Genomic DNA, 25,798 nt, shown 5'->3' with positions numbered 1-25,798 from the left:
GAACATATATATGCACATGCCTGGTTGGAATATCCTGAATTTGCAAGGAAAGCTCTGTCCCATATGATAGTCAGTCATAAGTCGACTTTCAAAGCTTTAGCCCCCACACTCACAAGAAGGATTACAACATGTCTGCGGTTAGAACCCGGTCGGATCGCCAGAAGAAGTATCTTCAGGATGTTATCGCAGGAAAGCAGTCGGTCCAGAATGTGAATGACTTCAAGAGATTTGTGGAGGCAATTTTAGCCCAAATTGACCATTCCGTTGCTGTTGAACGTCTCATGGCCAGCCCCAGCGCGTTGACTGCCCTTCAGAAGGGACTGCGATTTAGCACAACGGCTGACTTCATTAACCAGTACACGGCAAAGTTATTACAATACTTGAGCGATCCGGGAATCAAAAACCTCTGCAACGGGCAATTTCTCGAGCGAATCCTCCTCATCTTCCTTGAGCCGCGTACCCTTTGGAATGCCTGGATGGAAGCGTTCGCATCCCGAACGCTGGACGACAATGCAATTTACGCGTTGACATGGATGATGACGGAATTACTCTCTTTACCGAGCTCCTGCGGAGTGGATGTTATTGCAGACGCGCAGACGATGGTGAACGACGGGTCACTGCTTCGCTCTCCTTCTATCGAGCTGCGTGGACTCGGACATAAGCTAAACCATTTTCTGCAAATGAAGTGTTCTGGGGGCACGATCGACTCGTCCGCGTTCACAGCGGGAGGCCGTCATGATAACGATTTTCTTGATTTCCGAAAGATTGCCATCCTTCCAACCTCCGATGAGTTTAGCTGTACGGGAAGACCATTCTTTCGTCGCGCCGAGGATATTGGGGAACTCCAAGGTCACCAGCGGGTAACGGCTTTCCTTGATAATCAATTTCGGCTTTTGAGAGAGGACATGCTTTCCGAACTACGGGAGGATGTCCAGATTGCAAACGGGAGGAAAAAGGGACGAAAATTGACGTTCCGCCTAAGACATCTTTCTGTTGCTCGGCTCTCCTGTGGCAGAGACAATGACATACGACTTCATACATGCTGCCTGGGAGTGAGCTGTAAGTCTGGTCTCGAGAACATCAGCCAACTTTCAAAGGAGAAACGCGTATCGTATGTGAAGGAAAACCGAAATTTTGTGAAGCACCAAGCCTTCGGGTGCTTGACCCGGGGAGCCGAAATCGTGGCCTTCGCTACCATAGAAAGAGATGAAGATGCTCTTGTCGCTGAGCCACCGATAGTTATGCTCCGGATTGCTGGAGATGAAGCCTTTAAGAAAACGCTATTATATCTCAAGCTATACAGCGACGTACATTTCGTTCTTGTGGACACACCCATGTTCGCCTACGAGCCCATTTTGAAATGCCTTCAAGAGACGGTGGACCTTCCCTTGACGAAGGAATTATTCCTGCAACAGGAAGGGCAGTCCGTGAACGAATCAAAAATTGTTTCTCTGAATGTGGTCAATGCAGTTAAGGAGCATGGCAATGGCGATATGCAAAGCGTTCTGGGAATCTCAAAGCCGGTGAGACTAGATACCTCACAGCTCGAGTCACTGCTTGCGGGGTTGACTAAGAGAGTCAGCCTTATACAAGGTCCTCCAGGTATGTAGGCGCGAAGGCTTCTTGTTCTACCCAGATTGAATAATGCTGTTGCTTACAGGCACTGGGAAATCATTCATCGGCGCCCTCCTGACGAAAGTCCTCCATGACCATACAAAGGAGAAGATTCTTGTCATGTGCTACACCAATCATGCTCTCGATCAGTTTTTGGAGGACCTTTTGGATGTCGGTATTGATCCTTCAGGCATCGTTAGGATCGGTTCAAAGTCAACAGCGCGGACACAGCCGCTCAGCTTGTTTGAACAGCGATCGTCATATAAGAGGTCAACAGAATCATGGAACATTCTAAACAGACAGAGAAGCGATGCGTATGCAGATAAGGAGGCACTGCATACCGCATTTACAGACTACCAAAACATGGTTATCACTCCGCATATTGTCATGGACTATCTGGAATTTGAGGAACCGGAAATATACGATGCTCTTGTGGCGCCAGAGGATGAAGATGGCATGACGGTAGTTGGCAGTGGAGGCCATGCAATTGGAAAAGATTATTTATACGCGCGATGGGTCAAAGGCATGGATGCCGGGGTGTTCGCGGACCGCCTCCCTGAAGCCAGCCGCAGTGTTTGGGAAATGAGCAAGGAAGCGAGGAATGAGAAACACCGCGTCTGGGAACATGCAATACTGGACGAACAGATCACGACTGTGAAAACCCATGCCGCGCAGTTCAACAAATGCTGCAGTCGATTAGAGAGCCTTTTGGGCGAGAAGACGAGGGATATTCTACGATCCAAACGCATTATCGGCTGCACAACTACAGCCTCGGCTAAATATTCAAAGGTCATTCGCAATGTCTCTCCAGGAATCGTCCTCCTTGAGGAAGCAGGCGAAATCCTCGAATCACATGTCCTTGCGGCATTGGCCCCAGAGACAAGGCAGTTGGTGTTGATCGGGGATCATCTGCAGCTCCGGCCCAAGATAAACGAATACGCATTGAGTATCGAGAAAGGCGATGGGTACAATCTTAACGTTTCACTTTTTGAAAGGCTGATCCATGTCGGGTATCCGCATACAACTTTACTAAAACAGCACCGAATGTGTCCGGAAATCTCAACGCTTGTTCGACGTCTCACCTATCCCAACCTGGAAGACGATCGAAAGACTTTGAGCCGGCCCCGACCGCGAGGACTGCAGGATCGCGTAATCTTCTTCCAGCATGAACACCCCGAAGTCAGTTTCGCGGAATTATCCGATAAACGGGATGAAGGATCCAAGCAAAGCAAGAAGAATGCGTTTGAAGCAGAGATTGTATTACAGGTTGTGAAGTACCTCGGCCAACAGGGTTATGGAACCGACAAGCTGGTCGTCTTGACTCCTTACCTGGGACAGCTGCATCTGCTACGAGAGATGTTAAGTAAACAAAATGACCCAGTCCTGAACGACCTTGATTCATATGACCTAGTCAAGGCGGGCCTCCTCTCGCAAGCGGGGGCCAATCATTCAAAGCGGCGGATTAAGCTATCAACGATAGGCAAGTAGGATGCAGGCGAGACTTTCGAGGTTGGCTTTCTAATCAAGGCAATAGATAATTATCAAGGTGAAGAATGTGAGATTGTCATCGCATCTCTAACCCGAAGTAATAAAACCGGTGACATTGGGTTTATGGCGGCTCCTCAACGTTTGACTGTCCTGTTGTCACGGGCACGAAACGTTTTAATAATTGTGGGAAACGCGAAGACATTTGTCTCAAGTCGAAAGGGAGAAAAGACCTGGAGGCCATTTATGGATCATCTGAAATCCAACGGCCACCTTTATGATGGATTACCTGTTAAGTGTGAACAACATCCCCAGAAGACCGCTATTTTAAAAACAAAGGATGAATTCGAAAGTGAATGTCCGGATGGCGGCTGCCCAGCACCATGGTACCTTCCCCCGTGATGATTACTTGGTATTTGAAGGTATTCTTACTTTTAACGCTGACTTCATATTTTAGTGGTGTCAAGCTGGGGTGTGGGATCCACGAATGTCCGTCAAGATGCCATCAGCTGGTCGACCATTCCAAGATGAACTGTACCAGAATCGTTGAATGGACCTGTTCGCGTGGACATTGCAGTTCCCAGGCTTGCGCGCAGGTCAAAGGGGCGTGTCGGTTTTGTAATGAGGAAGATCGGGCGAAAGAACGCAAACGGCAACGGAACCTCAAGCTTGAAGCAGAGAGAGAGAGAAGGCAAAGGGAATACACCCGTCATCTTGCTGAAGCCCAGGATGAAATCGCGTATTTGAGGCGTCTGCAACGGGATCAGTCTGAAGAGGACGAGCGGATGAGAGTCCTTCGTGAGCATTGGGATGAAGTACATCATCTCAAGAACATCCCAAAGAGAGAGGACCCAGCTATTCGGACAGCTCCTACCACCGTGGCAACAAAAGGCATCAGTGACACAAGTACCAACTCAGTCGCCGGTGAACGGGTCCCTCAAAATAGCTGTCGAGTTACAGGTCGCCAGAACAAGTCTGCGACGACGTCATCAGCTGCGAAGGATGATTGGGAGTACCAGAAAACGTTTCTCAGTGCTCAAAGCCGGGAAATTGACACGTTGATGGAAATGATCGGACTTGAATCCATCAAGGAAAAATTTTTAACTTTCAAGGCCAAGGTCGATGTGTGTTTTAGGCAGGGGGTTGATCTCCAAACCGAAAGGTTCGGGTCTGTCTTGCTCGGAAACCCCGGCACAGGAAAGACGACAGTGGCACGACTTTATGCTCGCTTCCTGGCCTCCGTAGGAATTATCCCAGGCGATACATTCATTGAGACAACCGGTTCGAGGCTGGCAAACGATGGTGTCTCAGGGTGCCAGAAGACCCTCGAAAAGATTCTGAACACCGGTGGAGGCGCATTGTTTATTGACGAAGCATATCAACTTGCGCAGGGAAGCAGCTTCGGAGGAACACAGGTCCTAGATTTCCTCCTGGCAGAGGTTGAGAATCTCACAGGGAAGATTGTGTTCATACTTGCCGGATACCAGCAGCCGATGGAGAAATTTTTCTCCCATAATCCGGGGTTGCCAAGTCGCTTTCCTCATGAACTCAAGTTCAATGACTATGACGATGATGAATTATTAAAAATTTTTGATTACAGTATCAAGAAGCACTATAAAAATCAAATGAAAGTTGAGGATGGCCCGAGCGGACTGTACAGTCGCATCGTCGCACGTCGTGTTGGACGAGGCCGTGGCCGCGAGGGGTTTGCCAATGCAAGGGCGATTGAAAATATCAGGGCCAGAATTGCAGAGCGACAGTCCGAAAGACTCAAATGGGAAAGGCTAAACCGGGTTGGTCAATCAGATGACTTTTTGTTGACGAAGGAGGATCTCATAGGGCCCGAGCCATCTCGGGCGCTGGAGAGTTCGTCTGCGTGGCGAAAACTGAAAAGCATGATTGGTTTGGGGTCAGTGAAGACGACTGTTCAGTCACTGCTGGACAGTATCCAGTACAACTCCCAACGTGAATTGCAAGAACTGCCCCCGGTCGAGTTTACACTGAACAGGGTCTTCCTGGGGTCACCTGGGACTGGTAAAACAACAGTTGCGAAACTTTACGGTCAAATATTGGTCGATATTGGGATGTTATCTAACGGCGAAGGTATGTGAATAAGTCATAAGTGGCTGCATTTGCCATCTCTGACAAGCTCGCTAGTGGTGGTAAAGAATCCTTCCGATTTTGTTGGCAGCGTGATTGGCGAGTCTGAGAAGAACACTAAAGGCATACTTGCGTCTACTTTAGGTAAAGTTTTGGTCATCGATGAAGCCTATGGCCTCTTTGCAGGGGGCACTTCTGACGGCACTGGCGCGAAAAGTGACCAATACCGGAGTGCCGTGGTGGACACTATCGTGGCGGAGGTGCAGAGCACGGCCGGCGAAGATCGATGTGTTCTGCTTTTGGGTTACCGGGAACAGATGCAGCAGATGTTTCAGAACGTCAATCCAGGCCTCAGTCGACGGTTCCCGCTAGATCAGGCGTTGGAATTTCAGGACTTTACCAAGGAGGAATTGGACCAGATCCTTACCATGAAGTTGAAAGAGCAAGGGTTCAATGTCACTGAACGTGGTCGAAGGGTAGCCTTGGAGATGTTAGAACGAGCACGGAATCGGCCTAATTTCGGAAATGCAGGGGAGGTCGACATTCTGCTCAACTCCGCAAAAATGCGGCATCAGAGACGGATCTCTTGTATGCGGCATGTGGCAGGTCCGCTGCACTCTACCTTGGATGCCGAAGATTTTGACGAAGACTTCGACCGTAGGGAGAGAGATGACAAGAATGTGGCAAGGTTATTTCAGGGTGTGGTAGGATGTGACGAGATTATTGCGAAGCTAGAAGGTTACAGGGAAATTGTGAGGAAGATGACACAGTTGGAATGTGATCCTCGCAAGGAAGTGCCTTTTAACTTTCTTTTCCGTGGTCCTCCAGGTAAGGATCTCATCGGGTCAAGCAGTTTTCAAAAGAGCATTCTGATATTGGTCTCCAATAGGTACGGGGAAAACCAGTACGGCAAGAAAAATGGGGCAAATATACTACGATATGGGATTGCTGGCTTCGGCAGATGTCGTTGAGGTCTCAACTACAGATTTGGTTGGACAATACGTAGGGCAGACTGGTCCGAAGACGCAAAAAGCCCTTGAACGTGCGCTTGGTAAGGTTCTGTTCATTGACGAGGCATATCGGCTTGCCGATGGACAATTTGGGCAACAGGCCATGGACGAGATGGTGGACCGCATAACAAAGCCCCAATTTGCGCAAAGACTGATTATTATTCTCGCCGGTTACGATGCCGACATCAACCGCTTAATGGCGATTAATCCAGGACTTACTAGCCGCTTCCCAGAGTCATTACAGTTCAACTCCTTATCTGCTCCTGATTGCATCGCTCTCCTGACATCTTTGTTCCAGAAGCGCAAAAAGGATATGCAAGATAAGTCGAATGTGGAATTTGATCTTGGTGTTCTTGAGCACCCACGAGACGATTTCCGTAGAGATCTGAGTCAACATTTCAATCTACTCTCCATAACCGCCAGCTGGGCAAATGCACGTGACATCGATATCCTTGCCAAGGACATTTTCAGAAAGGTTCTCCAAGGTAGCGATCGGAATTGCCTTATTATTACTGAAACGGCTGTACTCCAATGTTTGGATCAAATGGTGACCGAACGCTTGAAGAGAGAACAATGTCAGCGCACGCACCATCTACCGTCGCAGGATAAAGCTGAGGCAACATCTCTCAGTTTGCCTGTTCGAGTCAATAGCCATAGCTCCTCGAATACGGAAATGGCAACGAGCAATAAATCGGATGCAAAACATCGTTCACTCTCCGGCCTCCCACCTACAGATACTGGTCCGCGAGATACTGAAGTCACGGATGAAGTGTGGAGCCAACTCCAGCAGGACAAGGCCGCTGCTGAAGCTCGAGAAAAGGAATATCTGGACCTGAGAGCGGCCGAAGAGAAGCAGGCAAAGGCTCTTCGGAAAGCGAAGGAAGACGAGGACATTGTGGTTCGGGAAGTGGAAGAAGCACGGCGAAGTGGCCATGAGGAGACTAGGGCCCGCCATGAACAAACCCGCCTGCAACGCGAGCTAGAAAGAAGGGCACGGGAAGAGGAACTGGAAAAAATCCGCAAACAGAGAGAGCAGGTGGAACGAAATCGCCGCCGAGAGCAGCAAGCGCAGGCAAAATTGCGGGAAATGGGAGTCTGTGTCATGGGCTACCGCTGGATAAAACAAACTGGCGGTTACCGCTGTGCTGGTGGCAGCCACTGGGTCTCAGATGCGCAGCTTAGATTATGAGGGAGGACGTTTCTCTGGCTTCTTGAGTCTGAGACTTTACGAGGTTAAAAGTCTGGCTGAAGGGAGAGGAGACTGAAGTAACTAACTAAACTGGGAAGATTTGTCATCCAAGGGCTGTTAGTTGGCTTTAAGGATAGGTATGAGTTAAACTCTGAAGCAGGCCCGCACATGGGACATGATCAATCGGAGGAATCTGATAGCATTGTCAGCATATAAGTAACGAGGTACCTAATTGAGTACTTCAGTTACAAAGTGCGCCTATAGTTGGCGCTTTCCGTTTGATATTAGCTGTCTCTACACTAAGGCATCATGACGGATTTTGACGTAGAGAACAGCTTACAGCTAATACAGCTTCGAAGATAGATACGATTCGCAAGTGGTCACCTTGACTCAGTCTCCCCTCGGAAACCAACATGGTTCCGTCACATCTCATGAAGCTGATTAGCGATGACCCTCATACATGACTGTATGTGACAGCATTGTTTTCTGCGAGAGTATCGTGGGCCACACCTGAAAGTCGTAGTTACCAAGGTGGTTGCCTAACATGCATAGTGGCTGCAGTTGCTGTGTCCTTCGTTGCATATAATTGGAGCGACCATGGATGTCAATGATAAGACAGTACTCTATGCCCTGTCAATTGGAGTCAGTCTACGTCGCCTAGCATGTACTGTAAAAGCCAAGGATCATGGTATCTACTCAGCCTCGGCGTCTCGAAGTCTCTCATCGGACAAACGTGATCTTTGCAGACACCCTTCTACGACTGCGGCGAAGGCCTTGAGGAAACAACGTCTGGAGCAACCCGACATTGTGGATTGGGCTTCCGTTCAAAAACAGAATAGCGGTCTTTTAAGACTGACAGGTTCTCTGCCGTGAGCTGCAAATGGAGGTCTAAGCTTGTTGATACAGTACAGTGAATGTCTTCTATCTTGGATCACTCTTTCGATCGTACCTGAGCCCCTTCAATCCGAATTTTGGCGTCCTTTACCCACAACCAATACCCCCCGTTGTTCAGTCGCGGATAATTAATGCCGTCGCCCGTTGTCCCTTTTACCCTGACCATTCCAGCCTTACCAGATATTTCTAGAAGGACTCGCTTCCACTCGCACGTCCCGACCAACCCTTCTTCCTCACTTTGTGGGAGAGGAGGAAAGTCGAAACTAAAATCTATAGGGATGTATTTGGTATTGATAGGTAGAAATGGTCTGGACTTGAAAAGTATTGGTTCAAAATCGAGTTCCATGAATGGTTCCTTCCCATCATATGGCAATACTCATATGCGACTGTATGGAAGGTGCCCTGCCACCGATGGAGTAAATTCGAACTTCGTGCACTATTCGGGAAGTGTTGTGTTTAATGCAAGTATAACCAAGCACTGACATGATCCACTCACTATTCTTGTAACGTTCCAATTCTTGCGTCCTAAACTAAATTAGCTCTATGTCTCGTCTAACCTGGTTCTATGCTCTGCTGCACACAAGGAGAAAGGTGATGTTGTGGACACTAACCATTATATAGAGAGGCTGCCATGGAAACATAAGCTCGAGTAGCTCGATATGTCTGCTTTCCTGTCCAAGGGTTCTGAAAAGCTCCAGGAATCCATAGAAGCTCATCATATTCGCCTTTATATTTCCGAGAGTCAGTAGTGTGACTCATTACCTGTGACTAAAATCACCAACCGATTGGGCTTTCCAGGTATTGGACAATAACACAGACTTGTAAGCCCCCAATAAATGTCTGGTTCGCGAACTGGGACTTTTCCTCGAGGTCATGGTACGATGCTGGAGGTGGTCCTCCAGCAGATGAAGGCCAGCCAAAGCACATGAATATGTGGCCTCGAGCATTATACCACGTTGAAGGAGCGTCTGGGTACCGAGTTGGCTCCTCTGGTGCAGACAAGACGGCCTTGGACATGGTTGACGTAAATTCAACCACAGTAACACAAAATAGATTCAGACGGACGATGTCTTGTCTCTTGGGGCTATGTAGCTACCTGTTCATATGTCAACCCTCCATGCATCTTTCCTGGAGCCAATATCACGCCCAGGTCCACGTCCACACGCAAGCACATTGTCAGCTGCCAGGTGCTGGACTGGTGCATCTCCAGCGGCGTGGGTTATAACAAGCAGATGAAAAGTGTTGCAATTGATAGTATTGGGTTCATAGATCTCCTGCTAAGCATTTTCATCAAGAAAAGTTGCAGACGAGCCTACCGTGGTGTAACTACGTGCAGTGGATCTGACCTTTTGGCGGGCTCTAGTGCTCAATTAATGGCCTGGCCAATGAAATGTTGTGTGCGAAGATCCAATACAGCTGATGTTGATATCAGTTGAACTATAACTAACGCATTTCGTTGGCTATGGAATAGAGCTGTCGTCCCGTGAATCAGACTGGTCTTGACACTATCTACCAATCGGCATGCCTTGCATGGCAATACCTCTAAAATATAGTGGACCCCATATTACACGTTGACACCAGGACCACCGTGGGCCATAATATCGATGTCCGATCTCGTCAAGTAGCACAAACCTGTTCATTGATACAGAGAGCCAAGGCCTTCTATCGGGTTGAACTGAGAGAGATTATAGCGAACGATCAACACGTGCCTTTCATTGTCTCGCCGTGGCAGGTGACCTAGTTACTACTGTCAGGTAACGTACTTAGTAAGGCAAACAATATTGGGCGTTAGGCCTTCAACACAGAAATACACGTTACTCGCGCACTATATAAAAGCCAACCTCTATCTGTCGATCTCTATTAAGATGGTTCGCAACAATGAGTGAGCACGTTCAAACAAATCAGTATGACCCGATCATCCTGGGCCTGTACGGAGTTTTTCTTCTTTACCATGCGCTAAATAAAGGAATAGTATATCGGCCCCGCCATCAAGGTAAGCCAAATAGTATCCGGAGAGATATCTCAAAGTTAACATATGCTAGCGCTTCTGTGGCATATCCTGTCAGGTGCACTTGAAGTGATCTTCTATTATGGGAACTTTAATTGCTCGATAGCGGCGGTTACGGCATGCTGTGTGCATTCAGTGACATCCCTAGCTTTAGTTCAAGACCTCCCCAACGGCTACCCTCCTCACACACGTATGTTGATGCGAGCGGGTAGTGCTGCAATCTAACTTCGAGGCAGGATGGCTGATCTAAATAATAGGACCAGCGTACCAGGCCGGATCAATAATGCGACCCATACTGGTCATACGTGCCTACTACACGCAAAATCCCGTTCATTACCATTCTAGCATGATGCCCCTCTATGGATTCGTGTACACGCGTGCATTGATATTCATTTTGGGAACAATGGGCCCTTCGAGAGATTTCGTCAGAAATGTTAACTCTCCCTTTGTGTACGCCGAGTCTGTCTTAGGTGCTGCTCTTATTTCTGTCGGCCACTGCCATGGATCATGGCCTATACCGGTCTATCTGGTGCTTATGCATCTACTTGGAAAGATCAGCTTATGGGTCGGCGAACAGCATGATTATTGCCGGTAAGCTACCTCTCGCACTTACTGTCACTTTACCTACTGAAATCAAATGATCTACAGGAGCAACGATATTCCTGAAAGTACCCATGTGAAGGTTTTACTTTCCGCAGGGTTCTGGACACGTACATCATATGCGGAGGCCAATAGTGCTCCTCAAATCGGATTTCTTCCCGCGGACATAATTGGGGAGAAATATACTAAGCAGATTTAGATCTGATTGCTGCAGTACTCGGGAGGACCAGAAACGGGAATGATACCTGTACCGTTGTTGGGGCGAACCTGAGGTCAATGAAATGCACATCTAAGTTTTTCGCCATCTGTATTTCAGTGGGCAAGGGTAGGCATAGGTCGAGCACTTTCAATGCCAGGTTACTTAACTATATACTCACTAATGATATTGGCTTACTACCTCTATTGACCAATTACATATCTGCTAAGAATAAAAGAACACCATACCCGCGGATGTAGATATCCATTTTCAGATAGCACCGGCTATTGATGCAGCCCATTTCATTAAAGTCATAGTTGCAACAAAATGAGACACAGGGCTGCTTCCACAGTGAAGGGTCGAAAGTGATATCACAAAGAAATTGTAAGAAGCTTCACAAAAACCACAAAAACGGTTCAAGCACCAGCGGCTGCATTGTTAACCAAGGTAATGCCATGAAGTGATGCGCCTTTTTCGGGCACGAGTCGTGTCATTGTTTGGGAACATGCAATCGAGGAACCCAAGTACCTTTGATATAGGTAATTCGGAGGTTGTATACTCGATTGCAAAAGTGTTGCAAATTTTCTCTCTTCACATTCTGCGAGACACTAATCACGGAACTTGTCAAGTCTCTTTCGTAAAACACTCCAGGAGCCTCCAGGTACCAGTCGCTGTACTAAGTTGTAAGTCATACCATGGTAGAGAAATGACGAGACCGTCGTACATGTCGCCAGTGCGTAGATGGTTCAGGATGCCCGAAACTTTCATCTCAGGAGTCAGTTTTGTCCTCCGGCCAGATCTGATAGTGAAACTCCTCAGCCCCGGGAATAGTTGGATGCACCATCTTAATCATCATATAGTCATAATCATCATAATAGTGTACAAATCATCATAATAGTGTACATTTCAATGCGTGGCTTACTTCCTTATTATTGGTGGTTTCTTGCATCCGTCTTGGCATCCCGTGACTTGCGCTATTTCGCCTTTCTGATTGGTTGATAAGCCTCACCGCTTGCGGATAGATTCTGCTGAGCGGTGAGGATAGATTCTGCTGCGTGATGCCTCTGCTTGCTAACTTCCATAGTGACTCTTTGATGACTTCCCTTACTGCTCGGTGACTTTGCTTGCTTACTGGCTGTCACTTTTTGGTGGCTTCACTATCGTAACTTCCCTATTGTAGCTTCACTATCGTAGCTTCACTGTCGTAGCTTCACTAAAGGTTTTTTGTCTATATAAACTTCCTCTTCCTCCCATCTATCTTCTATTTTTCCTCTTCATCATCTTCCTCTAGGCGGGACCTCCGTGGCTCTGTCTTATACTTTATCAAAAGACTAGGGCCTCCGGGTCCCTTTCTTATTGGGGACCTTCATGTCGCTGTCTTATGTGGTGGTTGGTGGTTTCCGAGTTGTCAACTCTACGTCATGACATTGACATCAAGGACGAATCCACTGGGTATAATTTTGATACGTCTGAAAAACATGTCACTAAGTATATCTTTGATATTGGGTGAACTCTTTTGCTCACTGCAATATTCTTCACTCACCCCACTTTTAGTGGTAGAGTTTATATACCTGATATTTTTGTGGCATACTGAATTTACTGTGATGGAGGTCGAGGCTGGTCTTGATTATATGACCCCGCGACTTCAAAATTAACGGACACCCGTATCTTCAAAGACATATATAATCACGTGTTCCGACTGGAGCTGACGGAATGTGGATTTACTAATGGCATTCCTTCAAGTACACTACACGGGCAGTGGGCTGAAATGGTGAGATATACATACCCTGAGTGGAGAGAGGTCCAACAGCATATAACTGACAATCATAGGCGCCGGCTCCCCACCTTAAGACGGATCGAAAGGCCTGCAAGGTTGCTAGGTCTACACATAGTCCCGAATTGTTTCAATAACAATAAAGAAACCTATAGCCAACAGCAGAGCTTGACTCCACAAGTTGATTCTCAGGGCATGGTATGTTTGGGACCTTGGCCTCACAAAGCTGGATGCTAACTAGAATTAGAGAGTCCCTATGGTACAGCGTTCCGAGAGAAATCCTTCATCCGACCAGATCTATGTCTGTCTTGAAGATACCTAACACTGCCCAATAACGACTGCCGCCTAGGAATCGGGGAAGTCTAGCAACCTTCGTCACAACTGTCGCTACCTGACGTGATGTTGGTGCTGTTGAAGTACAAGCACAGGTGCCAGAAACCATTGATATAACCCAGATCGCAAAGTGTTTCCAGTCATATACAGATGGTCCAATATCGATAGTCAAGGCGTTAATTTGAGAACGCTATTCATGGCCGGTCTTTCTGCAGATGGGCGCCAGATGAAGTGCCCCCAGTCATATACGGATGAACTAAATTGACAGCCACGGCGTCAATGCTTCTACTGGAAGTGATTGAGGTGCCTAATGTTTGCCTCAGTGTCAACGGAAGAAAAGAAAATATGACTCGAACTGTTCGGGCTTGCCGGACCTCCGGCATATTCATAACTTTTCCCAGAGACCTATCTTCAGGGTTGAAAATGACCTGCGCTGTTTGAGTATATCAATCATATGAGTTCACATGCTGTCACTATGCGCCTTACCATAATTGCAAATATGATTCAATACTGAAAGACAGCTGAAGATAGATCTTCAACCCGCAAAGAACCCCCACCGTCGGAATGGAAAGGCGTTGTTGTCGGTGCTCAACTTCACAAGGGTCTGATGATGGAGTGCTGTTGGTTTCGCTCAATACTGCTCAGCCGTACCAACCATGGTGTCAGAATCCGACCTAGTGCGCTTTAGGCAGTGAATTCTCCGGGCGCGATAGCGCTCGCCTATCCGGTAAAAGACTAGAATTCTGAGTCAATAGACTCAGAACGCGCACACTTATAAGCTTGCAGGTGAATGTGAGATCCAGAATCCTCACACATGGTGCACCCGAAGGACCGGATAATCTAACGTTGAACCTGAGACTGTGACCAGACCTTTGAACCCACTTATGTTGACCACCAAGCAAGCCCCAGAAAGCGCCCTCCCCACTTTTCTGGTCTAGCTGGACTTAGCTAACCGAGAAGAGAATTTCAGTGAAGCGTGGTCCACTGTGATCAATTAATGATCAACTGTCTGGCCCACTTAGAATGAGGTGCTATACATGCCTCCCAAATTACATCTTGCCTTACTGGGTTAGCGGTGCGTGGCTAGTTGGAATAATGGTTGTAAATTTCTACTCTCTACGGCAGAGAATAATAGGTTGCTTAATATAAGAGGAATGGTAAATAAGTATTATAATATTTAACATCTGATAGAGACCTAAACTTGTACTATGTATTAACACTGAAGGTGATCAACCAGTATAGTATAACTATAGTTATAGTTCAAGTTGACCATTACAGGTGGTTTTTTATAGATGGATAAATCCTAGATTTGAATATATTGCTCTCCCGCTATTTTAATGTAGACTATATTTACTTTGTGATAGTAGCTTATTGCGAAATATCTGCTGCTTTCAAAGAGACTGCTTATATAATTTATCCAAATCAGCACATTTTTGTCGCACTCTACATTCCAATGGTATGACCGCGGGCGCGACAATGCCGTGGAGCTACGGATGACGGCTGATAATGGCGGCTTTCGGTTGAACCTCGAACGTCCTCTCCGTGCAGGTGACAAATCTAACTTGTTAGAGAAACTTGTGATTAACAACATGAATGAATATAGACGGTAGATGATTGGTGGACCTGTGAATTTGCACGAGAGGAGAGTATAAATAACTAGAATGATATGCGTTTCAGTCCGAAACGATTATCTTCGCTTCCAGTCTGAATTGGATCATATCATGAGAGGACAGTAGGAAACAAAGTCCGTTCTTTTAGAGATTCAGCTTTGATGGTGCCATATATGAAGGACTTATCCCTGAAACTCTCCAGTGAGCACTCCTCCACTCACAGTTCAGGGACCGTCTACAACGCTCCACGATGGCTCAAGGAAACGTTGCGTGGCAACGGGGAGTCTGTGACTGCTCCTCTTCCTGCGACGTGTGTAAGTTTACCCTTGCCCTGGCACACAGCAATCACCAACTAGTTTATCCCATAGGTCTTTGTGCAACATTTGCTCCCTGCTGTCTGTTCAACCGAATAGGCGGTCAGTTCAAGGGCCACGACGCTCAAAGATGTGGTTGGGATGTAAGTATTCGAAAAAGAAATATTGAGCACACCTGCTGAACAGTACTGCAGTGCTGCATGTATTTCACAGTGGGTTGTGTTCTTGGTCTTCCATGCATCCCTTTGGGATTTCGTCGTTACGCAATCCGGAAAAAGTACAAAATCAAGGGCAACGGCCTAACAGATTGTTTCGCAGCGTGGTGTTGCTCTTGCTGGATTTTACGCCAGCTGGACTGGGAGACAAAGCACCACCCGTCTGCAGAGCAGGAAGGCTATCAACAATCAGCGGGCATGACCTACGGTATACAGAACTAAGCGGAGAGATAATTACAGCAAGGAGGCATGCATCGAAAGTTACTTGCTACATTTGTCCTCCTGCACGAAACAATCCTTGTGTATATGCTGTATGTACACCTGGTCTAAACCGATAGATAGTTCGTAAGCTTGATAATTCTCTGTCGGTGATTTAACCGATCACGGGTAGTTCTCTGGTAGAAGCAATCCAATATTCCGAGAATCTAAGATTGGTAGAGTAACTACTATAGATGTCTCGCTCTCGAGGTGTATCTCGCCGCGGTCCTGGCGGAAAGGAGAACGGGTCCAGGCGATAGGAGGCTTAAGTAATCACGATCGTCGCATAGTACATTGCCACCATACTCTAAACTAGGTACGGATCCGTATTTTGGCCTATTGATAAATAACCCCCTCCACCGATACGTGGGCTACGATCATCAGAGCCGATGAAATGTCCTGAACTACTAAAAGTGTTGGGTTCTTGTTAGCAATGTGAGGGGCTAAAACATCCAGCTGTGCTATTATCTTGCGAATAGAGCAGCGAGGCCACAAAAATGCATCGTTTTCTCTTCGCCAGTCTGTTCATAAGTCTGAATATAATGCTGAATTTCGGAGATATTTAAAGAAAAGAATGAGTAGACTCTCAGCCAAGGCTGGAATTGTGTACAGATTCCTTATAATATACGGCGGTCTCAGCCTTTGCTCTCTATTCCTCGGGGATCTTATTCTTTCTGAGCAGTTTTGTCTTGCAAATGCTGCAGGTGGGAGTAGCTCCACGTTACTAAGAAATGGCACTGGAGCCAGTTCAAGCCCTAATTATAAATCCGTTGCCTACTTCGTCAACTGGGCAAGATATCTTTGAGATAATTCAAAGGACGCATAGCAGGAAACTGACTAACTATCCACCTAGGGAATATATGGCCGAAAGTTTGATCCGCAAGACCTTCCTGTTGAGAGGCTTACTCATGTCCTCTATGCATTTGCAAATGTACGGAATGATACTGGAGATGTGTATCTTTCTGATACCTATGCAGATGTGGAGAAGCATTACCCCGGTGATCCCTGGTCTGAGGCGGGTAACAATGTATATGGATGCGTGAATCATTTATATTTGTTGAAGAAAAGAAACCGGAATCTAAAAATGCTTCTATCCATTGGAGGATGGACATATTCTCCAAATTTTCCTTCACCAGCCGCCACAGATGCAGGGCGGAAAACATTCTCTCGGAGTTCCGTGAAGCTGCTTCAGGACCTGGGGATGGACGGGCTAGATATCGATTGGGAAGCAAGTTACAGCAGTCTCTTCTCTCCGCGTTACGTTTACTAATGGAACGATTCCAATTTAGTATCCTGAAAATGATGGGGAGGCGAGTGATTTTGCTCTCCTTTTACGAGAGCTAAGGGCCATACGTTTCTCCTCCTTTCTCCTGCCACGCTCCCGGTTTAATTCTTAACCAGGCCCTTGACAATTATGGCGCGAAGCATGGGGCTGGGAAAAAGTTCCTACTTACAGTGGCATCCCCGGCTGGTAGGTGACAAGACGTATTCCGAAATGATGCATAGATATCAGGGAACGTTTCCTAATTCGACTAGATCCGCAAAAGATCAGTACTTTCCATATTGAAGACATGGACCCTTTTTTGGACTTCTGGATTCTTATGGCTTACGATTATGCAGGGGGTACATTTTCGGAATACACTGGACATCAGGCAAACATATTCAAGAGCAGCTCTAACCAGCAGTCCACGCCGTTCAATACCGAAGAGGCTGTCGAGAATTACCTTAACCGCGGAGTCATAGCAAGCAAAATTGTACTGGGTATGCCTCTTTATGGCCGGGAATTCACAAATACAATTGGCCCTGGTAAACCCTTTTCCGGCATAGGGGACGGCAGCTGGGAGGATGGCGTCTGGGACTACAAGGCTCTGCCGCGGCCGGGAGCCGAAGAACACACAGACGACAGCATGATAGCAAGCTACAGCTACGACTCAGAGCGGACCTTTATCAGCTACGATAGTCCTCTGGTTGCAAAATGAAAAGCGGAATACATTAGGCTCAAAGGGCTTGGAGGTGGCATGTGGTGAGAGAGTAGTGCAGATAAGCCAGGAAATGATAGTCTGATAACGACAGTATGCTCTATACTCTCTCTATTTTACGTGGCTAACAGATAGGCAAGGTCGTTGAAGCACTCAGGGGCGTTGGCGCGTTGGAGCAGAAACAGAATCAGCTGGACTACCCTCTTTCCCAGTACGACAATATACGGGGTAGGATGCAAGAATGGTGATGATTAAAAGTACGAGAGAGAATGGAACAAGCAAGCCAAGTCACTTTCCTAACAGATACAGCTCACTTAGATTTATATATCAGACGGTAGAATTAGACAGCGATCAGAAGTGAGCAAACGTCAAGACATGTTAACCGCCGGGCGCCCTATTTGACTAGAAGACGACTAAATGACTAGCTTCTAACCCCTTGAGCTTGTGAATGGCATCACCGTGTCTTATAGAGCCTTCTCTTCCCGTTAGATCCAGTATTTGAATGCTCTTCATTGTGCAACGGTGTCAGAATCATTCCGATGAATATCAAATTTGACCTGGGAGACTAGCTGAAGTTGTGCATTCCCTGAAATTTACGTCATTCAGCAATAAAGGAATCAAAGTTCTTCCTAAGCCGTGCCAGAAGCAATGCCCTCCGTGCTTTCGCAAGCATTTCCGAACTGCAGGATTATTTTAGCAAAGATTAACTGTCGAATGTGGCTTCTGTGAAAGCTAAACAGCCTCCTCTGAGTCGTAGAGGACGTAATCCTAATAATGAACGCAGACAACAATGTTCTCGCATCATATCCCTCCATGCATCAAATACAACATTCCGGATCGCCTCCTGAGCATGTGCAGTCCGCACAGGTATATGTCCTTGCCCGTCGACGTCTTCTAACTGTGAGCACCTAGGTCAAAAAAAGAGTAGAGAAATCTCGGGTAAATGCGGCGGCCGTCATACGTAAGAGAGTGAATGATGTCTTCGCGTCACGGATAGCCTACTACGAAAACCTTACTGAGTCCGAATCAGAGTGTATGCAGTATACAAAAGGAGATCTCTATAAACCAACGCATACTAAAGTGGGATCGGATTTGTATTTGCGTCTAGCGGTAAAAGTCTATGAACAAACCGTATCGTGAATTCTTCTGCATGTCAAGTCAGATACCCTACATGGGGCGAATCTAATGCTTCGCCTTAACGGTCCAAGTGATTTAAACTGGGGTAAACGACCATTTTATGGGTTTTGCCGCTATCGACTCATGAGGGTGGACCCACGACACTGCTACTCGCGTATTATCGGTCTCATACCGGCTTAATAGATGCTTGGGAAGCCCAGCCAACGCTTGTTGTTACCCAGGGCAGGATGTAAGATTCATCCTGCAGATCATCATAAACAAGAGTATATGCCACACGATGGATGGCGAACCCTGCTGCCATTCATTATCGGTACTTATAAAAATGGCCATGCGGAAGTGAAACAGGAGTCGCTGGTAGTGTGGTATCGCACAACCCCTGGATCTGCCTGCGGTACTGGTGGAACTTCAGAAAATACGTAAAGTCATGCACAGGTTGAATTCAGCCCTCTAGAGGTCGTGGCGGATCGGATTTTCTACTACGCCTTCCTTACTGAATATGCCACGCCTGAAGTAACAATCGGCAGCACCACGCAAAAGGGGACTTGGAGAAACCAACCGGCTAGCGGTAAGGGCATCTACCACGGGAGCGCGCCATTCGATGGGGCGAGGGGGGATGTAGAAGTGACTTTGTGGAGAGAACGAAACAGAATTTTGATACTGAGAGGCAAGGGAATCTCTCTGAGCTGCTCTATTGGTGTTCAGAATTGGAATGCCTGCGTGGGCAGAAACCAGTCGCCCAGCTAAATCATCACTCAGCCTGAGCTTATGAGCTAATACTCACAAGGGCACAAGCACATTCATTATTGAAGCCAGAATTGTTAATCACGCCTCTTGATAGCTTCGATCAGCGTTAGTGTCCACTTAGAGGGAAATAGACGCCGCAGGCTAGGATACGAACCGACCCGCGGAGGTACAGGAACCAGTGTTTAGCTAGCAAAGGCATCAAGTACGCAGTGCGAATGATAAGACTTCCATGATTTTCCATCGAATTCTCAAGAGCTCTCATATTTTTAGTTTGTATGACAGGACGAGTCGTACAGCTGGCTGGTTGCTTGGTTAGTTGGTTACCCTGAAGTGGAGCGGAATGGAAGGGTTACTGACCCCAGACCTGTGCTGCGAACTGAATCTTAAGCGCTGGAAGCTAAAATCAACGGGAGATTCAACTAATCGTCACGTCAAGCCCCCCTCCCATTCATGTTTGGTTAGCTGCATGATTATTATATCCATGTTCGATATATTAATTAGAAAGTCATTGACCATATCCTGCAAAGATCAGAGACCAACTTATAATGTTCTCTCGTTTCTGTTGGAATAATTATAGAGTGATTGGTGGAGTCATGCCCTTTATGTTCATCGGTTGCGCCACTTATGGGGCTAATCCATCCCAGGCCAGGTTGACCACTAGCTTTGAGCCTTCTAAAGACTCTATCCGGATAGTCACGAAAGGCCGGCAAATATGCACTAGCCTGGATCGAGTTAAACCGTGTGAGCGACCACAAGAGTACATGAACTGGGCCCGTGATCATCGCCTGCAGTTCCACTAAGCGCGATCGCCGAGAAGCTACTCTTCTAACTTCTCTGCCGTGTCATTACCAGCATTGAGGAGCGTCAGCAGCGGCTTGCGCTCCTCGTCTTGATCCTCAAGCTCCGTCTCCGCACCAATTGACAGCATCAGTCAGCATTATTGTTAACTACTGCCGCTGTCACTGGCTGCCAACTCACTTCTTGCGAGCCCTATCTAAGTACCGGCACCCTGCCAACCATATTACTGGTTCCAGAAGTTGTGCGGGTACCTTGTTCCCGGTATACATCTTATCAACGACGCTTTGGTTGTTTCAGTGTAGTAGTTGAGAGCATAATAGCACGTGAACTGTGAGATCAAGTCGCACAGTGTGTCAAGAATAGGGTCTCCCTAGAGGCAGCTAAGCAAAGACGGCAAAGGGGGTTGTCCCGAATTTGCTCGTGTGCTAGGAGCACAATTTCCAGTCCTACTGAACCTCGGTGCTTCTCGGGGTGGTGGTCATTCCGGCTCTAGCAACCTGGACCCACTGTGCCTAGCTTCGACCCACCGAGGGATGTTGATTCTTTATCCAAAGTCATCAACCAGACATTGAAAAAAAAAAAAAAAAAAAAAAATAGGGACAACCAGATGTCTGATGAGTAGATCTTGACTAGGCATTAAAAGTGTGTAGACCCATGAGAAGCTGCACATAGCTTGGTAGTAATGCAAGGTGACCAAACATAGACTTCACTTTTCTAAAGAATTTTGGTAATCACGGCTGGCGTGGCTCGCTGTTGTTCCCCAATGTCTGCGTTTTCAGCCTAGTATCTTATTGGCTTAAACGGCCCACCAGGTGAGGTGGTCCATATTGCATTGCTGAGCCAGAACCTAAATAAGAACTCAATATGAGAACTGCAAGACACTTACTTAATCTAATAAAATAGCACGATGTATGAAGACTACTTGCGCCCGCTCGGTCATAAAATACATGCCCAGGACTCAGGTGGTAGATTCGTCAATTCCACGCCCTGGCGATGAGTTCATCGCTCCAAATTTGCCGCTCTGTAGGAGGAGCCTTAAGCCCAGTCACTGTTTCGAACGAATATGTTGACGAGCATTTTCCCACTAGTATACCCAGTTCCCTGGCTATTCCTCTTTCGTACTGTCTCTTGTTTTCATATGTTGTCCATATCCAAAATCTTAGTGTATCCCCTACCTGTGCTCTGCGTTATTAACTAAGGATATCAGTCGGGAGAACGTTCTACATATATTATCCTCGCGGCTGGCCGCGTCCTTATATAGTCCACACGACTTCGGTGGATGTGTTATACTACCATACTTTTTCCGCTTATGCGAATTGTATGGTAAAGTCTACGGAACGAATTTGAGAGGATGAAGATACAGCCGTTTGAAGCTACCACAATCATTTACAGCCAGGAGATGAAAAGACCAGACAGATTATATGGTAAGACCCATTGAATCGTAGCCATACCATATCAGCCGGTTGACCCAGGATAGCTTTGCTCGTCGGTTTGATTGGCCGATCTTGAATTCCACAAAGTTCTTGTGGATCCTTTACAGCGAATACTAGGAGAGTTGATATGATGATATTTCAATTCACCAAGCAAATTCTGCAGACATGGGCGAGATAATCTAATTTGACAGTCACACTTCCCTAATTTTACGTACGGCTAATATTTCAGGAACTTCTTATCCGCGAATTTTCAAACCCAGTAGGCCTAACCATCAGGTCTTCGACTTTTGGCTAGACCTCAAATACATAATCGCCACCAATAACCACTAAATACGGGTAGCTTTGGGACCCATCAACCATGCTCCTGGAGACATAGCCGTAGGTATAGCGGTCGCCAACACGGCAAGCATCGGAGACCTGCTCGGTGGGTTCAACAAGATCTCCACACCTCATGTAAATAACCTCCCCTTCCTGTAGGCTCATATCAATAATCTGGATTCGACGCTTGCTGGTCCTCACTACATACAAAGTTGCACCAGAAAATTGACGAGCTCCCTTCATGGGACACACGCGCACAAGTAGCTGCGCCTACACTGCACGTAGAATCGGCAATGTCGAAGAGATGGGCAATGTTGGCGACTGTCTCATTTGGAGGGGCCGCTCCGTATTCGATAGAACAAGTTGGCGCAGCATCCTGAAGGCGTATGCTCATTAGCTCTGCCGTCACCAACCCTTGCTACTTACAGATGCCCTCCGGGGAAGACTTCTATCATATCGGTTTTGTGGCGCTGAAAACGAAGTCGTTTTCAACACCTTTGCCGTCAGATATATGTCAAAGTATTCGGCGTTGGGTGACGCGACTTACCAATTTGTCAATATTAGCGTCATATACAAAAGAAGCATTCTCGACAGCTCCCATCTAGAGGAACGTCAACAAGAGACAACAGACACTGCCAAAGACAGAGGAAGGACCCGCTTACTGAGCCTACTGCCGCAGACAGTATGTAAATAATCATCAAGCCCAGCTTCATTGTGCCTTGCTGCGTTTGAGAATTCTATGGTAGCAGCGGGGCTTGTACGTGTGATATATATACTTATTGAACGGTCCTACGGTAACCATTATCCCATTATTGGCGCCTAACAAGACTTACCTATCGCTCAGTTTCGACTGGCCCGGACAAGCCCATTTGACAATACGCAAGGTAATCAATTGTGGGGTTAAGTTCAAGATAATAAAGGAAGGGCTCTGATATTCAATGTCCGCAAGAATATCCTCTATTGCTCACGGGTTCCATTATTGGTTGGATGCTTTTTCATCTTTGTATTCAGTGGTTATTCACTTAGTTGAGCGTAGTTCAAGGAAACATGCAATTTCACGGTTGACAATCCGCTAGACCCACCAATATATCCAGCCAAACATTTGTGGCGCGTCGATCGGTTCAACCACGGTATTGTCTGGCAGTTGCGCACCATTATTTCTCTGATGCACCAGATGGCAAAACGGCTGAATGCATAACATACATGTGCAACTTCACCGTCATTGCACGTCAGTCCTACCTTGCGAGTTACTAAGAGCAAACCTACTAGTTTTCAAGAAAAGTGGGTCTTTGAGGGCCAGGCTTTCTGAACATACTTTGTTGTACGCGTTCAGTTTTGGTTACTTTAACATAGTGATGCATTGTGCCTGCCGTGAAGGATGCTGCTTTCCACCCGAGAATCTGCATTTACTGAGGGATAGATTAATTGATTAGATGTTGCTACAGTGCAGTTCTTTCCCGTATGTTCATTCAACTTCATGCGTTAGAAGTAGCCGTCGGTGCCCTTCCTTGACGTGATGGTGTTAGGGGAGACCTTCCCTCATCATGCTGATACAAACCAAATAAAAAGCGCCGCCTTTGTCAAGCTTCCCGGACCGATACATCTAATTCTGCGTATTACTCTCGATGAATAATACGACCTCGGATCGGTCCGCTAAACCGTAGGCTGTTTCTCCGATATCTCTTCGTCCTAGTGTCTGAGTTCAGTTCAAATGCCGGCGAGATACCAATAATGGTTCCGCTGTTTCCGCCGACCTGAGTAGATTTCTCGAATCACTCCCTGCTCGTTTTCGAGTTCAAATGTCGTCGAGCTATGAAGGGAATGGCCGGCATGGCCATGAGATATTTGTTGATTGACAAGCAATCAATTGGTGATATATGGTACGTATTGTTGTTCCCTGACAGGTGCCTTATTTTCTGATGGAAATGAACACCTCCGAAAAGTACATTAGAAAAGAAATATTGATTCTTTGTATCGACATCTAAAGGAGCAACGTCCTCATTTCTTTGCCGGCACTGACAAGTTGCGTGGACACAGAGTTTGTCCTGGACACCCGCCGTATCCCCGATGGCGCGGGCCTCGACGAGCTCGTTGAAAGAGTGAAAGAAACCTTGGTACCGGACCGGAATGAAGCCGTTCAGGACAACCGTAATTGGGCTTCAATAGAATGGACATGGCAAGAATACGCAAATCGCGGTCAGTAATCAGGGAGAAAAGGGAAAATGTATTATCTAACGGCGCGGCTGGGAATCAATGGGCGGCCCCAAATCTGTAGCCATTGCCTACGAAGGCAATATTGCTTTCTTTATCCCCAGACATGTATAGGATATTAAGAGATCTCTAATCCTCGTACATATGCAGGATGTCGATCTTCCTGGCAAGATGCGCTACGGCCAGGTTGACCCCCCTCCCCCTTGGCATCAGCTAATGTCACAATAATAATCGTGTCCGCCTACCATAATAGAATAATATCTACCCAGAACATATCCTGTACTAGGTGGGCCTGACTATACAGAAAACATCTTAATGCAGCTAGAGAAACCGCCGCTTATCAGCATGGCTGAGACATAGGGGTGCACATAACAAATAGTTTCCAGACGGTGCCCACGAACCTTGACTACGCTCATTGCATCTTACAGAACTGATTACCCTGGTGCGTAGAGTGTGAGAGTAGAAATGGTAGAGATCTTAACAGATAATAGTACGTCCATAGCTCCCCCCATGTGAGGACCATGTATTACAACTTATTGTCACTCGTCTGCCACAGCAACGTAATAGCCGGATACTATTGTCCCTTCTTGGTGATGAAGTTGAGAAAGTAATGCATGGAGAAGTAGAGATGTTGACAGGATGAGTCGTTGTCGTGCTTCGTAGGTGCATTGTCCCACCCTCGAAGCCCGCGGAGAAGAATGAGTTAAGGTCGATGGATGAGTGGAATGAGTGGAGATCCAGGAAGATCATGAATGGGTGGTTTATGAATGAGCATTAGAGTGAAGGTAAGAGTTCAGACCACAGTGTGTGTAAAAGTCCTGGACATTAGGGACAGAGAAAGGCATAGATGGCCATTGATAGTATAGACATATCGTAGGTAGGCTGGTAACCAGGACTTGTGACGGGTACCATTTCCGTTGGAACGAGAGTTCAGGGGAGATCACTATACAAAAAGGCCTAAGTTGCAGCTGTCACTTATAAACCCCGACCGCAGGTTCGCAACCCCTGGACCTTGAAGGCCGTGGGAATAAGAGCCGCCGTCTGATGATCGATCGCAATCGAATCCATCCTGTTGCCAAACAGAAATACCTCTATATCCATTCGTCTATCCAGAATGCGCTTGCATTCGTTCCGCAGGTAGAGCCAGCGAACGCCCTTAGGAGCCAGCCGTTGCTTGATCTCCGTAGACAATACCAACGAGACACGACATATTGACCATTCTGGCCTTGAGCCTCTTACAGCCGTCATTCTCTAGCGCTCCCCAATCTTGTCGACCTTCCTTTGCAAACCAGAGAGACCTGCGGGTGGCAGTCAAAGCCCGGCTCAATCCACTGCTCGACAAAAATGTCTTCGCTGCGCGGGTTTCTCGGGATTATAGTCTTGGCGTAGGAATGTCCCGGCGGAACCCATCCGAATAGAAGGCGCAGTGGTAGGAGATTCAATCTGGATGGCTATCTGTCTCGGGTTTCGTGAGGTCGATTGGTTTGGGCTCAGGCGCGGGCCGCCAGCTCGTTCGGAGTTTCACGCCTTCTATTGAGATCTGGGTGATCCTGACAACCCCACCATTATTATGAGTGC

General features: G+C 47.1%; 8 protein-coding genes across 8 annotated transcripts; 6 read left to right on the top strand and 2 right to left on the bottom strand.

The window, feature by feature from the left end:
* The first annotated feature begins 80 nt into the window (after window positions 1-80).
* Window positions 81-7,550, top strand: BO87DRAFT_410178 (P-loop containing nucleoside triphosphate hydrolase protein). Its single transcript, XM_025626305.1, has 6 exons — window positions 81-1,602; window positions 1,661-3,094; window positions 3,149-3,485; window positions 3,557-5,202; window positions 5,257-6,027; window positions 6,089-7,550. The coding sequence occupies exons 1-6, from the start codon at window positions 129-131 to the stop codon at window positions 7,396-7,398; spliced, it is 6,972 nt and encodes a 2,323-aa protein (XP_025475407.1). The 5' UTR covers window positions 81-128; the 3' UTR covers window positions 7,399-7,550.
* Window positions 7,551-8,329: 779 nt separating this feature from the next.
* Window positions 8,330-9,542, bottom strand: BO87DRAFT_410177 (uncharacterized protein; the record flags this gene model as incomplete). Its single annotated transcript, XM_025626304.1, has 5 exons — window positions 9,075-9,542; window positions 8,904-9,017; window positions 8,789-8,817; window positions 8,702-8,728; window positions 8,330-8,647 (listed from the first exon to the last, which is right to left on the bottom strand). Exons 1-5 carry the CDS (start codon window positions 9,307-9,309, stop codon window positions 8,330-8,332), a joined length of 723 nt encoding a protein of 240 aa, XP_025475406.1. The 5' UTR covers window positions 9,310-9,542.
* A 628-nt stretch (window positions 9,543-10,170) lies between these two features.
* BO87DRAFT_400930 (uncharacterized protein) lies at window positions 10,171-10,895 on the top strand (the record flags this gene model as incomplete). The annotated part of the gene is made up of 3 exons (XM_025625561.1): window positions 10,171-10,285; window positions 10,335-10,490; window positions 10,558-10,895. The coding sequence occupies 3 exons, from the start codon at window positions 10,171-10,173 to the stop codon at window positions 10,893-10,895; spliced, it is 609 nt and encodes a 202-aa protein (XP_025475405.1).
* A 1,500-nt stretch (window positions 10,896-12,395) lies between these two features.
* On the top strand, window positions 12,396-12,768 carry BO87DRAFT_380225 (uncharacterized protein). The gene has a single exon (XM_025624253.1). It carries the CDS (start codon window positions 12,575-12,577, stop codon window positions 12,749-12,751), a length of 177 nt encoding a protein of 58 aa, XP_025475404.1. The 5' UTR covers window positions 12,396-12,574; the 3' UTR covers window positions 12,752-12,768.
* Window positions 12,769-15,063: 2,295 nt separating this feature from the next.
* On the top strand, window positions 15,064-17,827 carry BO87DRAFT_400929 (putative chitinase; the record flags this gene model as incomplete). Its single annotated transcript, XM_025625560.1, has 7 exons — window positions 15,064-15,270; window positions 16,283-16,390; window positions 16,454-16,861; window positions 17,002-17,071; window positions 17,137-17,567; window positions 17,631-17,672; window positions 17,720-17,827. 7 exons carry the CDS (start codon window positions 15,064-15,066, stop codon window positions 17,825-17,827), a joined length of 1,374 nt encoding a protein of 457 aa, XP_025475403.1.
* A 1,156-nt stretch (window positions 17,828-18,983) lies between these two features.
* Window positions 18,984-19,460, top strand: BO87DRAFT_400928 (uncharacterized protein; the record flags this gene model as incomplete). Its single annotated transcript, XM_025625559.1, has 2 exons — window positions 18,984-19,113; window positions 19,168-19,460. 2 exons carry the CDS (start codon window positions 18,984-18,986, stop codon window positions 19,458-19,460), a joined length of 423 nt encoding a protein of 140 aa, XP_025475402.1.
* Window positions 19,461-21,988: 2,528 nt separating this feature from the next.
* On the bottom strand, window positions 21,989-22,722 carry BO87DRAFT_343793 (uncharacterized protein; the record flags this gene model as incomplete). The annotated part of the gene is made up of 4 exons (XM_025620797.1): window positions 21,989-22,162; window positions 22,218-22,385; window positions 22,557-22,610; window positions 22,672-22,722. Coding segments are annotated over 4 exons (447 nt in total), but the record flags the coding sequence as incomplete, so codon positions are not given.
* A 1,053-nt stretch (window positions 22,723-23,775) lies between these two features.
* On the top strand, window positions 23,776-24,315 carry BO87DRAFT_171433 (uncharacterized protein). Its single transcript, XM_025618343.1, has 2 exons — window positions 23,776-23,889; window positions 23,997-24,315. Exons 1-2 carry the CDS (start codon window positions 23,822-23,824, stop codon window positions 24,211-24,213), a joined length of 285 nt encoding a protein of 94 aa, XP_025475400.1. The 5' UTR covers window positions 23,776-23,821; the 3' UTR covers window positions 24,214-24,315.
* The last annotated feature ends 1,483 nt before the right edge of the window (window positions 24,316-25,798 follow it).

Source organism: Aspergillus neoniger, assembly GCF_003184625.1.
Source record: "Aspergillus neoniger CBS 115656 unplaced genomic scaffold BO87scaffold_42, whole genome shotgun sequence".
Lineage (NCBI taxonomy): Eukaryota > Fungi > Ascomycota > Eurotiomycetes > Eurotiales > Aspergillaceae > Aspergillus > Aspergillus neoniger.
This window is presented reverse-complemented; position numbering and strand designations above follow the sequence as displayed.